The sequence below is a fragment of the Musa acuminata genome, chromosome BXJ2-3 (assembly GCF_036884655.1).
Source record: "Musa acuminata AAA Group cultivar baxijiao chromosome BXJ2-3, Cavendish_Baxijiao_AAA, whole genome shotgun sequence".
Lineage (NCBI taxonomy): Eukaryota > Viridiplantae > Streptophyta > Magnoliopsida > Zingiberales > Musaceae > Musa > Musa acuminata.
This window is the reverse complement of record NC_088340.1, coordinates 32,421,391-32,436,303: the sequence shown is the minus strand read 5'-3', so window position 1 is coordinate 32,436,303 and position 14,913 is coordinate 32,421,391. Positions and strand designations below refer to the sequence as shown.

General features: G+C 40.2%; 2 protein-coding genes across 9 annotated transcripts; both read left to right on the top strand.

The window, feature by feature from the left end:
- Nucleotides 1–714: 714 nt before the first annotated feature.
- On the top strand, nt 715–5,735 carry LOC135607735 (F-box/kelch-repeat protein At1g67480-like). 6 transcript variants are annotated; one of them, XM_065099765.1, is made up of 5 exons: nt 717–856; nt 1,303–1,364; nt 3,123–3,178; nt 3,280–4,134; nt 4,956–5,735. In XM_065099765.1, exons 4-5 carry the CDS (start codon nt 3,614–3,616, stop codon nt 5,581–5,583), a joined length of 1,149 nt encoding a protein of 382 aa, XP_064955837.1. In that variant the 5' UTR covers nt 717–856; nt 1,303–1,364; nt 3,123–3,178; nt 3,280–3,613; the 3' UTR covers nt 5,584–5,735. The 6 variants fall into 6 exon arrangements, with proteins under 6 accessions (XP_064955839.1, XP_064955837.1, XP_064955841.1 ...); XM_065099769.1 differs by having other exon boundaries at nt 1,303–1,368; XM_065099767.1 differs by lacking the exon at nt 1,303–1,364 and having other exon boundaries at nt 715–856.
- A 4,887-nt stretch (nt 5,736–10,622) lies between these two features.
- LOC103978422 (chloride channel protein CLC-a) lies at nt 10,623–14,642 on the top strand. 3 transcript variants are annotated; one of them, XM_009394211.3, is made up of 7 exons: nt 10,623–11,010; nt 11,279–11,486; nt 11,566–11,766; nt 11,863–12,040; nt 12,124–12,656; nt 12,733–13,873; nt 14,206–14,642. In XM_009394211.3, the coding sequence occupies exons 2-7, from the start codon at nt 11,299–11,301 to the stop codon at nt 14,359–14,361; spliced, it is 2,397 nt and encodes a 798-aa protein (XP_009392486.2). In that variant the 5' UTR covers nt 10,623–11,010; nt 11,279–11,298; the 3' UTR covers nt 14,362–14,642. The 3 variants fall into 3 exon arrangements, with proteins under 3 accessions (XP_009392486.2, XP_009392485.2, XP_009392487.2); XM_009394210.3 differs by having other exon boundaries at nt 11,259–11,486; XM_009394212.3 differs by lacking the exon at nt 10,623–11,010 and adding an exon at nt 11,103–11,206.
- The last annotated feature ends 271 nt before the right edge of the window (nt 14,643–14,913 follow it).

The following is a 14,913-nucleotide window of genomic DNA, read 5'->3' as shown; positions in this document are numbered from 1 at the left end:
TATCCAACTATAATCCTCCAACAAGACCTTCATAATGATAATAATAATAATAGTAATAATTGCAATAATAAATATTTGCATATAAATTGGACAGGGGTGCCAATTATGAACATTATATATGAGATAATGTCAGTATGATGTATGCACATCTGAATACGACTCCACATGATCCATTGGCAATAATCTTTTGGGATATTATATGACAATCATTTTATAAAATACTTTACATATATGATAAATCATGAAATTAATAATTATCTTATAATAATAATAATAATATCAATGACTCTGAGATTTAATGATCGATAAATAATAATTATAAAACTCAGATTGGACCAATAAAAAATTAGATCCTTAATCTGTTTGATTAATTAATTAAATCATGTGAGCATTAAAAATATTAAAATAATTTAAACTTTTTATTTATTATAAAAACATCTGAATTTCTTACAAGGATATTGAACTTTTTTATTATATAAATGAAAGAGAAGAGAATCTTATTATATTTATAATTCTCTCATTTCTTCAAAATATATGCTCTCGTTGGCTTCCTTCTCATCCTTTTTCATTATATTATTAAATTATTTATATAATAAATATGTTTATATATATATTTTACTATAATATGCAATCATATATTTTATTATTATTATTATTCTTTTTTTTGTGCATGTCCAAATCCCTTTGACTAAAATGCTTCTTTATACTCTCTCTCTCTCCCCATTTCCCTTCAAATACTCCGCTCTCCCCACTGCTTTTACCTCTGTTTCCTCCCCTTCATTTCCTCTGCTGCTGCCTCCATCTCTCTTTCCGCATTCTCTGCTCATACCATTAGCGGATTGGCATCCAAACTCGGGTAGATTTCATCGCCTTACCCCCTCATTCTTCGTTGGCATCGCTCCTCGCTTGCGGATCGGAGCCCCCAAGTTTTGATTTTTCTCTTGTGATTCTTCTCCGAAAACCCTCGTTTGATCTCACCTTGCTTTTCTTTTCCATTTTCTAGGCGGTATTTTTTTTTCGTTTTCTTTCACCTCGTTGCTTAGGAATTTTTCGAGCGGATTCGGTTTTCTTGGATTAGATTAGAAAGCTAATTTTTTTACTCCTTGTTCTTATATGTCCATTATATATAAAGATAAGGTTGGTGTGGTATTCTAATTTTGATTGCAATATCTGAAGTTGTGTGTTCATATTCTTGCATCTTTTTCCCCAGTTGTTTTAGATTTGGATGCATTTTGTTGTTAATTCTTTTGATCTTGTCATATTTCTTGATTTTTGCGGTGTTTTTGGTGCATTTCTTTAAAGAATTGGGATCAGGACAAGGAGGACTAGCTTTCGATTTTGAGGTGCTGAGTGTATGATAGGAGGCAGGTGTTGCTTAAGCTTATATAATATTTTCCAGTAATTGCTTCAACATATCCTGGAAGCTGCTTTATAAGATTCTATTTGAAGTTTTTTATCTTCATATGTTACATTTCACACTTAAGGTTGTTACTTTATCTTTCTATACTTCCACTTTAAATTAAAGTCCTTTTTTTCTTAGGAAAAAATAAGAAGGAAAACAACAACTTGCCTGGTTTTTTTTGCCCTTCGAAAATGATTTTTTTTGGAACATTAAATTTGTTCACATATAAGCAGTTTCTTATGTTTACTCTCCCAATTGGTAATAGCAACCTTGGCTAAGTTGGCTTGGTTAAGATATTGATTCTGTGTATATAAGTTGCTAAAGAAGATTGGTCTAGGAATTGGTTTTGTCCTTCTAGAGGACCATCGGATCCTTAAGATCATATATTGTTCTCTAGTTAACTTTATGTTGATATATTTCTTTTTGATCTTATGAGTGATGAAGGTGATGACAACATGAGGGATAAAATGGATCATTTTTTAGATTACCTTACCTCCTCAGGTTGTTTGAGCGAAGGGTTTAGGCCTTCTTGTAAATGGTTCTGGGAATTATAATGAGAATATGGGTTATTTTTTTCTATTTTATTTCTAAAATTTGCTTTGGTGGACTGTACAACTTGATATGCTTCTCGGAGGAATAAAGGATGTTGACAGTGTACTTAAGGACAATATTGTTTTTAAATGTAAACACTATTTTTGAGTTATGATTTTTCATATCCTTAGATGAGTCTTTCTTAGAAACAGGAAGCCTTTCCTTACATGTCAAATCATATGACATTCCTCAGCATTCATCTTCTTGCATAAACTGATCATTTTTAGTTACAGTTAGGAATATCATAACGGTTTTAACAAGGGATCACTCATTTGCTGATATAATCTTATGAAATTTATTGTGTTCGTTGAATTATAGAAGGGTCTTAGATGTGTGTAGCTTGCCATCAATGGTCATATTTTTGTTGTATTATTTAGTATGCACTCTAAAAAAGGGGTTATTTGCACTTCCATCCAGATACTGTCTTGTGGGTCTGCACCTTATGAAGAAAAAAGCCTGCGTGTGCTTAGTTAGCCACTTTTTGATGAAAAGTCTTGATTCATCCATTTCTGATACTTTCTTTTCCTCAATTTTGCTGCCATATTGAAGTTATACATAATAACCATCTTCTCTTATGAATATCATATGTTCAAAGTGGGGCATCAAGTTCAATAATGAGAAATTGTATAAAATATCAATAGGTACCTGCTTTATCAGATACAAGGCTCTCCTAGTAGAACTTGCTGGAAATTGTTATGCTTTACATTAATCATTAATAGTTAACTATCTGTTTCTAACATCAGTAAGCTGGCTGGAGTTGACTACCATTTTAAAATAGACTACTGGATGATTGATCAGAATTTGAATAACTTTTTTGGGCATGTGTGTTTTGGGTGAAGAAAGTTTTAGTTTCTTTTCACAGTACATTTGGTCAATGAGGTACTGGAAAGATGTAATATCTGAACTTCTATACCTATTAAACAACATTTGTTACGTAGTTCTTGTTATATTATCCATTTAATTGCAACCATGATTTACTTCTCATGAGCATTCCCATTATGTTATTCATTTACCTATAGCCATGTGTTACTGCTTGCAAGCATTTTCTGTAGAACCTGAAGTGCTTTTTTTAAAGAATTTCAAGGGTAAACAAAAAAAATTGACAATACCTTTCTGCATTTTCTTTCAGTTGATTCTGAATGGATTCTACTGCTGGTTAACTATAAGTAAAATTTATGGCCTTTGGTAATTATCTTTCTCTCTCTCACTCTGTATTTATATTTCTTCATTTATGTATCTTGTGTGTCTATGAATAACAACTTTATCTTCTCGATAAATTTACACAGATTTTGGGGTGATGTTCTGGGGGGAGAACAAGAATTATGTCATCAGATTGGATCATAGTGCCTGCACATTGATTTGGAAGAGCTATACTAAGAGCAGCAACTGTGGAATGGCATTCAGAACATCCCCAAGAAAACAGAAAACATCCTCGGGATTTGCACCTGTGCTTTTTGAATCTTTGCCATCTTTTATACCTTTGTCTATCAAGATCCCTATGGATGATGGTTACCATGAATCCTTTTCTCTATATTGCTGTTTTTTATAACATTATTGATTTCTATACAAGTTGCTCAAGGATTTGATTGAGCCAGGAAGGAAATTTATAACATTCTCAAAATGCCCAGTTTAGGAATTCATGGCCTTCTTGGTGGTAGAAAAAGATTTGTTGATTTGGAGGTGCAACTACATGTTCCAGTTCAAACTAATCTGGCCCTTACCCTGCAAGCATCGCAGGAGTTATACTGCCCTGTTATTCCTGGGTTACCTGATGATGTGGCCAAGTTCTGTCTCACGCTTGTGCCCCGCAGAGACCTCCCTGTTATAGGTGCTGTTTGTAAGAGATGGATGTCATTCATTAAAAGCAAGGAGTTCCTTGCTGTAAGGAAGGAGGCTGGAAAGCTTGAGGAGTGGGTGTATGTCTTAACTGGTGATGCTGATGGAAGGGAGAACCATTGGGAAGTATTAGTTGGCTCTGGGGAAAAAGGCAAGGTGCTGCCCTCAATGCCTGGTCCTGTCAAAGCTGGGTTTGGAGTTGTCGTTATTGATGCCATCCTTTTCATTATTGCTGGTTACTCAGTTGACATTGGGAAAGCATGTGTTTCAAATGATGTTTATCAGTATGATTCTCATCTTAACAGGTATCTGATACATCTTTATCATATTATGTGTATGTTTTCTCATTCTTGCCTAGTTGTGTTATTGAACAAAGGAATCTTTGACTTAAATAAACTTTGACTGTAATTTGTTTTCTAGTGCCTCTTGTTTTAATTGGTATCAACAACCTTGGTTAGTTTAGCATGTTAAGAAATTAGAGTGTATATACGTTGCTAAAAGGAGCTTGGTCTGGTAATTGGCTTTGTCTTTCTAGAGGACCATTGGATCTTTTAGATCATATAGTGTTATCTAACTGACTCTATGATGATATATTTCATTTTGATGTCAGTAGTGATGAATGTGATGACGGCATGAAGAATAAAATGGGTCATTTTTGAAGTTACCTTACCTTCTTAAGTTGTTTTAATGAAAGAGTATATGCCTTCTTGCAAATGGTTCTGGAAACTATAATGAGAATTTGGGTTTTTTTCACTCTCATTTTTAAAATATGTCTGGGTGGACTATACAACTTGATATGTTTCTCACAGGAATAGTAAATGTTGATTATGTACTCAAGAACAATATTCTTTCTTTAGCTCAGGGTGTCAATCTGGTCAAGAAGCAGGCCTCATGAGCTTTAGGCCATAGGTATACTAACTAATGAGGCATCTCCATGTCTGATTCTTCTGAATGATTGTTCAAATCAACACAAATAAATAATTACTGTAAGCTTCATTGTTCATTGTTGCATTTTGTTGGTTTTACTTGGACTCGCAGAATATCTAAGAACTATAGCAACTACCTCATCTGATTCAACAGTATCCTATGAGGAAATTGTATAATAAGAGTTAATCTTTTATTACAGATGGAGCACATTAGCCAAGATGAATGTTGCTCGCCATGACTTTGCTTGTGCCGAGCTTAATGGCAACATATATGCTGTGGGTGGGTTTGATTCTAATGGTGACTGCTTATCGAGTGTTGAAGTTTATGACCCCAACAGAAATATGTGGACCTTAATCGCAAGCCTTCGCTGCCCAAGGTGGGGTTGCTTTGCTTGCAGCTTTGAGGGCAAGCTTTATGTAATGGGTGGGCGTTCTAGCTTCACAATCGGCAACTCCAGGTTTGTGAATGTGTACAATCCACAGCACCACTCATGGTGCCAGATGAAAAGTGGCTGTTTGATGGTTACTGCACATGCTGTGCTGGCCAAGAAGCTATTCTGTTTCGAGTGGAAGAATCAGCGGAAGTTGGCAATATACGATCCGGTTGACAACTCATGGCGTAAGATCCCTGTGCCTGTTACAGGGAGCTCAGCCGTAGCATTCCGCTTTGGGATATTTGATGGCAAGTTACTGCTTTTCTCACTCGAGAAGGTACCGGGGTACCAGACACTGCTTTATGATCCTGATGCTCCTGTAGGATCTGAGTGGAAAACATCTTCACTTAAGCCTTCTGGCTTGTGTTTGTGCAGTGTCACAATCAAGGCATAATGGTCACATGCTTAGGGTTCTGTGAATGGTTGTTATTGTTCATATGTTCTTCACATTGCATATGAGACCTGTTCTCCTATTATGTCAATTAGGTCTATGAACTCTGGAATTGTTGACTGCATATTCCTGCAAGTTGTGGTGGATTTTTAGTAGCATTTGCCTCTTATCTATTACATAAAGTTGTTCATGGTTGCACTCAAAACTTTGATTTTTGTGTTATGAAGTAATTGACCAATATTGACTTCATCTGGAATTTGGTTGTAACACAAATCTCTTTTTGCTAAAATGTGGTACTCAGTGGTCAGCATGCTTCAATTCTAGTTATTGATTGATATGCGAAGAAATGAAGAAAATTAGAGATCTATGCAAACTTAATTATTCTCAGAGTTGGGATGAGATCTATGCAAGTGACATTCATTTCTTATTAAATCAAGCACAATCTTTTTCCAAATTACAGAATATGTGGAAACAAAAGGAAAATGACTAATGGGGATTTTTGCATTATTATGGATTCTTTTGGTTTGGTGCTGTTGCTTCAGCTGCCGAACTGACCTTTCTAGTTTTCCTCCGCAAACAAGCTTTGTGATCTCAGACCATCCATCATCTTTATCACAGTGTTCTTGTTTTCTACACTGTGAAGATTTGCAAAAACCCGATATCATGTTATGAGTCGGCTGGATTTGGTCCAATGTGATCCAAATGCTAAGTCTAAATTAATGATAATACACGCATAAGATTATGCACTAACTCATAAATCTTCTTCCACTTTATGATATATTTTGCTTGACTACCTCTTCACAAAGCCTTCTCCCACACTAATCGAACAGTTCTAATTTACTCCAAACGATTCCAATCACCTTATGGTCTCTGATTTGCAATCAAACTTCTCTTCACTTGGAACTGCACCTGAGAAAATTATTTTCATCTCATGTGAGCCATGACTACCTCAGGAAGAACAACATGAAATCAGAAAGTTGTTGGTGCCAAACTTTGTGATGTGTATCGGAGAGCTCTTATCAGTTCCTACTAATTGTTTTTTTGAAGGTAATCAATCACCTTGACATGTTATATTTTTCACTCGAGTGAATCCCAGAAAAATTTCAGTAGACAAACATGAATCAAAATAAATTTCGAGGATAAATGACAGATGTCATGAAATTTATACTTTCTTATACGGTGCACTTAATGTAACCACCGTTTTCATTAAATTCCTTATTCATTATCATTAAATTTCTTCGTTCATTCTTATTAAATTTCTTTATTCACTGTGGTCCAAATGTTTCGAATTTAAATTAAGAATTATGGTAGTGAAGAAAAACATTCCCAATGTTACAACTATATAAATGAGTTTTTGATCCTTGGGCTCTATCTCAAATTTTCTAAGAGTTCTCTACACAATCTAAAGTAAGAATTGTGGGCCAAAAAGTGCTAAAATACTAAAAGAAATTATTGTTGAAATTCTCAACAACAATGACAGGAGATATATAATTTCCGTATTAGTAATTTTTGCATTAGTTTCTTTATATTTTTACTACGATATTTTAGAAACATATTTTGGTCTTTAAATCGACTTACAATTAGCACCTAATGGATGTAACATTGAAGATTGTGTTGCTATGGGATCTTTACATCTCAACTTGGGATGGATTTTAATTGTTCTAACAACTAGGCTGATGGAGCCTTTAGGATCAAACTATACTGATTCAAAGTATCATCGCTAATTCATCATTAAAAAAAAGAAATGATAGTCACTTTTGCAACAGTCAAGTCAAATATTTTTTCCCTTTTGACTCGTAGAAAAATCCATCCCCAAAGATCTCAGGGAGAAGTGAGATTGATTGATTTTTCTTTTAAAGAAGTGATGAATGTGATAAAGGGGGTAGAAAAAAAGTAATAAAAAGGTGTGTTCAATTGCAAGCCACCTTAAATCACTTCAACCTTTTGATGCCTTGTCTTGGGGATTTGTCAGTTTCTGATGTCTATGAAGTCTGGCTGGATATGGGTAGTAGTAGGATCAGAAGAAAAGTCATGCAGGGTTTGAAGACTGGTTTTGGTGTCTGCCATGCAATTGCAATAGGAGGAAGATTAGTGTCTGCTTCCAATTAGGAGTAATTAAGACCAACTTAATCATGGATGCAATATTAATCCATAAAGCTGTGTGTGGAGCACATGATAGCCTTTATGAAGAGCATGAGCTGGGCATGTTCTTTGACTAAATGTCTACTGCTTGTTCTGATAAGTTTTATTAATCATCATACAATTAGTCTCTCTTCTCTCTCTCTCTCTCTCTCTCTCTCTCTCTCTCTCTCTCTCTCTCTCTCTCTCTTGATAGATGGAAAAGGCAAAGCTCTAATAGTTTGTAGATTACATTGAAAAAAGATGTTCATAAATTATGGCTATATTAGATTTAAGTATTTTTGAGTCATGTAATTTAGATTGATCAAGTTAATATTCAATCATTTATGGGATCAAATAATGGTTATTGGTATGTGGGTGAGAGATTCGAGTAGAAGGAGATGGTGCAACAAAATGTTACCCTCACTTAATTTGGTAATAGAAATCGAAACATGATCCGAAATCAATATAGGAATGAATAGATGAGTCAACCATCCGACTTCATCAAGCATGCTGGATCACATAATTTAAACCGATTAAATTAATAGATCAGTCGTCCCATCAGAAGACTGATGAGATGAGGAGTTTAATATATATATATATATATATATATATATATAATAAATAATTTTTGATCCCCATTCAAAATATTTGTCAGGCAGTATTCCAATTCCCAACACCAAATGACAGGAGGAGTTACCAAACTTGATGTGCCATAGATTTCTCAGTACGATGGCAATCAAACCGATGAATACAGTCACTCGCAAAATGGAATTACGGACAATCAGATCTTCATTTATGTGAGCAGCAACAAAGAACAGATGCGTGTGGTATTCAGAGTACGATTGCAGGGACCAATGAGGACGAGGAGAGACAAAACCATTTGACCTGTCCCGCGAAAGAGAGAGAGAAGAAGCAAAGGTTTCACCTACATGACAACACCTGTTCGCGGAGCCGTTCACGGGACTCTGCCCCCACTTTCTCTGGATTTGATTGAAGAAGATGTGTCAAGCTCGCTCGTCGAGGGCATCATCAGCTGGTGTTGGACAATGATTCCACCTTCTCTATTCTTCTGAACCCAATGAGAGAGAGAGAGAGAGAGAGGCAGACGGTGTGTTGGCCTTTGGGACGCCGAAGAGCCATTTTTAGCTCCGCCCTCTGTTTCATGGATGGCTGCTGTGATCCGAACACTTGCCTTGTTCGGATTGGTCGACCGTAAACTAGATCTGGATCCCAGACGATGAATGTCCAGGACCGGTGTCGAGTAGTTTGCTTGGGGTGGGAAGATTTGGATAAGGCTTGCTTTAGAGTAGACGAACAGTTCAGCTTGAATTGGGTCCCACCGGTGCCGTCTCCACCTGCACCAACTGTAAAAGCCGCTCCTCCTCCACATGCACGACATTAGCGTCCAATTCATCCTCCGCTTGCCACGTTGACTTTCACATGCAAATCGCATATCTAATTCACGTATTTGTTCTATTCGATGAGAAATTTAGGTTTTTCTCATAAACGTGAGATAAAACATTGGAATTATTCATTTACGATCTATCTAGTAAGATCTGAGAAGCAAAAGTAGTAGTTTATCTATCTTTACTTGCAAAGATTTCGTGCATTGAGTTGTCTTATAAGATTTGAGAAGCAGAAATAATTGATCTCTCTCTATTTTATGGTGTCTTTATGCATTCAGAGTTGGAAAATCACATCTCGAAAGGAACTGAAAAGAGAGTTTGAAGAGAGGAATTTCCTTCTTTTGTTGCTGTTAAGATCAATTTCATGTTTGAGCCCTGTATGATTTGATAATGACAAATCATTGACCATCAATGTTAGGTTATTCTGTGGTATATGCTAAATGGAGGATCAGCTCCCCAATTTCAAATCAGGAAGAGTTGTTGTCTCAGAGTGTAACACAAAACGTGATGCAACTGTGGGAAGAAATGGAATGGCCTATTCAAAGCATCTCTAAAACTTCATATTGGTTTGATGAATCTTTTCAATCAAGTCCTATTTCATGACGGCTTTAGAAAATTAAGAATTGAAAGAGTCAGATTGATTAAATTCACTACTTAACAAGTTTTCGGTGTCAAATTATATATAATCTCATATAATAATCATGTCTTTTTGCTTAGGCTTCTTCCTTATTCTTTTTCTTCCTTTCATAAACCCCTCGAAAGCTTTTATTGTTAGATTCCTTGTTTTTTTTTTTTTCTTCTTCTCCATATATATCTCTGTCTCTCTCTCTCTCTTTACTAAAGTGAAAGGGAAAGATAGAGATGAGCATCGTTTCTTCCCTCGAATGCCACAAGAATACGATGGGAACAATAGTCATTCTCATTCACACATCTATGTGATTGTATTCCTCCAAAAAAAAAAAAAAAGCTGACTTGAGGATAACCCTAATCAAATTTTAGAAACTCATCGAGAAATATAAAGTTTAGGAATTAATTTAAAATAGGACTGATAAATAAAGGATTATGCATGTAATGTGATGATTAATAATTGTACATGTTCGAGTCCTTATATAATCATAATACGACTCTTGCTATTAATTAAATGATCTTGATAGGTTATCCGTTTTTATTCATGAACAATTATACGTAACTTCGATTAAAAATAAAATGAGATCAAATTATTTAAGATAATATGAATATTATTAAAAATAATTATGATGACTATCACTCAATTCTTATAGATAAATTTATCGATCACAAGAAGCATCAATCATGGGGGAATTCCACAAACCGATTGATTATTTCCTGATTTCTTGAGTTCCAAAGGTCTTGTTACACAATCAAATTTGACTTGATTAATCGATTATATATATATACCCTTGATTGATAATGGCACTCCACCAAGTTCTGGACAATGTCAAAGACCAGTTATAATACTCGACTCCATGCTTAATGCCATATTCTTGCAACACAAGGAGACATCCAAAAAGTCCAATTGTCCCTTTGCTTTCATTGTGCCTTGCTAGCAAGGAAGAGACCACACTGCCTGTCCTTTCCCTACACCCAAGTCCGAAGCCGCCTCCTCCTCTTTCCCTTCTCTCTCTCTCTCTCTCTCTCTCATGTTTGGGTTGCAGGCATCAATGGAAATGTATCAGTGAGACTCGAAGGGTGGAAGAGGAAATGAGAAGGATTAGATTTCGGTGACGTCTGATGATGATTCGAGGGTGGCATGGATATTTTAGTCCACCGATGGCATCCACCAGGATATGGATATGCCCACCGCTCCATCCGCCTCCCTCCCCGTCGTCCCAAGGGAAGACCTTGTCTTAAGCTGTCCATGGCGAGGGAGTTGTAGATTTGCAAGGTGACATTATTTGCTCTAATCTAATCCACATGGATTCCGTGCTCCGTCCTTGTTTCATTATTTTAGCTTCCCAATTTCTTTTCTTTTACCTCCGAAAGGGATGTCAAAGGGGCCACAGATGTCCTCCTTCGATGCCATGGAAGAAGATATGGGCATTAAACAAACCTTCGTCCTGATGCCTGTGACCCCTTTAAATGTACAGTGTGCTTTCGGTGTCAGTTCTCATCTTCCTCCTTTCCCCCTGTCAGTTGAACCTGCTCCATTGTAGGCGAGGCGAGCTCAGCATCCATGGAGGACAGCTCGAGTTCATCCCCACCTGCTGCTGCAGCAGTGGTGGTTGATGGAGGAGAAGGAGAGCTTGATCCTGAAAGCAACTCGCTGCAGCAGCCACTGCTCAAGCGAAGCCCCACCCTCACCTCCAGCCATTACGCCATGGTCGGTGCCAAGGTTTCGCACATCGAGAGCTTGGACTACGAGTAAGAACTTCCCCCCTGCCCTGCGGTGGAAGCCTGGTTTCCTTCTTCTCTGCATCTGCTGACGTCTCCGCGAGTGCAGGATTAACGAGAACGACCTGTTCAAACACGACTGGAGAAGCAGATCCAGCACCGAGGTGCTGCAGTACATATTCCTCAAGTGGACGCTGGCGTTCCTCGTCGGCCTCCTCACCGGCGTCACGGCTTCCCTCATCAACCTCGCCATCGAGAACATAGCCGGCATCAAAATGCTTTACCTCGCCCGCTTCGTGAAGGACCAAAGTTGAGTTGCTTCTCCTCCCCCGCCTTTCCGTGTTGCGGCGAGCGAGAACTCCTCCGTTCTGAGACCGAGAGGAATTCTTGTTGCCGGTGTTTGCAGGTACATAACTGGCTTCGTTTACTTGGCGGGTGTAAACCTTGCTCTCACCACGGTGGCGGCATCTCTGTGTGTCGTCTTCGCTCCCACTGCGGCCGGCCCTGGAATTCCGGAGATCAAGGCTTACCTCAACGGAGTCGATACGCCGAACATGTTTGGGGTGTCGACATTGGTGGTCAAGGTGAGATAGACTGCAGATACTCTGAAGCTTGGATCTGAAGACGATCCGCAGTGAGATTGGATCCTTCGCTTTCACCTCTGCAGATCATTGGAAGCATCGGATCGGTGTCCGCCGGCCTCGACCTGGGAAAAGAAGGGCCGCTGGTGCACATCGGGGCCTGCTTTGCGTCCTTGCTCGGCCAAGGCGGGTCGGAGAACTACCGCCTCCGGTGGAAGTGGCTACGCTACTTCAAGAACGACCGGGACCGGCGCGACCTCATCACCTGCGGAGCCTCCTCCGGGGTCTGCGCTGCGTTCCGCTCGCCGGTGGGCGGCGTCCTGTTCGCGCTCGAGGAGGTGGCGACGTGGTGGCGGAGCGCGCTGCTGTGGCGGACCTTCTTCAGCACCGCGGTCGTGGTGGTCGTGCTCAGGGGATTCATCGAGTACTGCAACTCCGGGAGGTGCGGCCTGTTCGGCCGCGGCGGGCTCATCCTCTTCGACGTCAGTGACGTCACCGTCACGTACCATGTGAACGACCTCCTCCCGGTGGCGCTCGTCGGCGTGTTGGGCGGCTTGCTGGGCAGCCTCTACAACTACGTCCTGCACAAAGTTCTCAGGGTCTACAGCCTCATCAACGAGTTAGCTTCTGTCACGGATTCCTTCCTCCATGGGAGATCAGATTCGATGATGTTTGTTGTTATTGTGATGCCGCAGGAGAGGAAGAATGGCGAAGCTGCTGCTCAGTCTTGCTGTCTCGCTCTTCACCTCGGTCTGCCTTTACTGCCTCCCGTTCTTGGCACCATGCACGCCCTGCGACCCCTCGTCGGAGACCATCTGCCCCACTCCCGAGGGAAGCGGCAACTTCAAGCAGTTCAATTGCCCCAATGGCTACTACAACGACCTCGCCAGCCTCCTCTATGCCACCAACGACGACGCGGTGCGCAACATCTTCTCCACCTCCACGCCCAACGAGTTCCGCAGCATCTCCCTCCTTATCTTCTTCGCGCTCTACTGCGTGCTGGGCCTCGTCACCTTCGGCATCGCCGTCCCCTCGGGGCTGTTCCTCCCCATCATCCTGATGGGCTCCGCGTACGGCCGCCTGCTGGCGCTCGCGCTCAGGTCCTTCATCCACATCGACCAGGGCCTCTACGCCGTGCTCGGCGCCGCGGCGCTCATGTCCGGCTCCATGAGAATGACCGTCTCCCTCTGCGTCATCTTCCTCGAGCTCACCAACAACCTCCTCCTGCTGCCCATCACCATGTTCGTGCTGCTCATCGCCAAGACCGTGGGCGACTCCTTCAACCCCAGCATTTACGAAATCATACTCGAGCTGAAGGGGCTGCCGTTCTTGGAAGCCAGCCCTGAGCCATGGATGAGGAATCTGACGGTGGGGGAGCTTGCAGCCGCCAAACCCCGCATCGTCAGCCTCCGGGGCATCGAGAGGGTCGCCCGAGTCGTCGACGTGCTGAAGCACACCAGTCACAACGGCTTCCCGGTCGTCGACCAGGGAGCGCCATCGTCCCCAACCGGCACAACGGAGCTGCACGGCCTAGTCCTGCGGGCGCACCTCGTAGCGGTGCTGAGCAAGAAGTGGTTCCTGAAGGAGAGGAGGAGGACGGCGGAGTGGGAAGTGCGGGCGGCATTCACGTCGGTAGATCTAGCAGAGAAGGGGCAGAAGGTGGAGCAGGTGAAGCTGACGGAGGAGGAGATGGACATGTACGTCGACCTCCACCCCTTCACCAACACGACGCCGTACACGGTGGTGGAGAGCATGTCGGTGGCGAAGGCCGTGGTGCTCTTTCGACAGGTCGGCCTCCGCCATTTGCTGGTGATCCCCAAGTACCAGGGCGCAGGGGTGAGCTCACTCTCTCTTCTTCCTCCACATTTACTTGAAGAGTCTGCATTAGCAAACACAGCCTTCATTTGCTTCTACAACAACAACACAATAAAATCAATGAATTCTCACCTTCTTACATTGTGTCTGACATGTTTGGAAAAGAATTGGAGTATCACATAGCTAAATATCTAATAAACTAAGATGTCGATTAGCTTAGTCGATAAAGAAATATACAGAATGATGCATAATTCAATATTGATGATCCTTATTATGACACTAATAAATATGTCCTGAAACTAGAAATCATGATTTGGTATGCTGCTAAGTTGATAATTTATGTTGTTGTGCAGATATCTCCTGTGGTAGGAATTCTGACAAGGCAAGATCTGAGGGCCCATAACATTTTGGGTGCTTTCCCCCATCTAGCAAACGAGAGAGGTGAAGAGGGAAGAAGCAAGAAAGGTGAAGTGGGAAAAAGTGCAGAGTCCTGTGTTGGGAGGAAGTAGCAATCATCAAGTTTGCAGACCATCATGATCATGTCAACACTCCATCAAATTTTACTACCAGAATTTTTTGTTCTTTTTCTCTTTTCATTTCATGAGAATTGAGGAAATAAAAAACCACAATTTCTACACAGCATTAATGCCTGTTGCTGGCGCCCACATCTAATCCAACAAGGGAACTTATTATACCGGGCCACAGTTTCATGTAAGAGAGTGTTTTAGAGCTTTTGTTCCATGGTCCCAAGTTAAAGAGTAATAAAGCTGCAATTTTTTTGCCTTCTTTATACTTGTGAGCAAAGAGTAGTGAGTATAAAGACTGATGCCACTTGTTATAGTAACCAGCATTCCCTTGTGCTTGCCACTTCATGGTAAATCCAGATACTGAATGCTATTTAATAATTCTTTCAATTTTATCCAGCTATCCATCCAACTTATACCTAATTAATTATTGAGGGGAAAAATATTTATTTTTTAGTAAATCCATATATTCAACTCGATATTCTTTTTAATTGTTTGACACTTGGATAAAATATCACTGACCTAATAACTCTTATA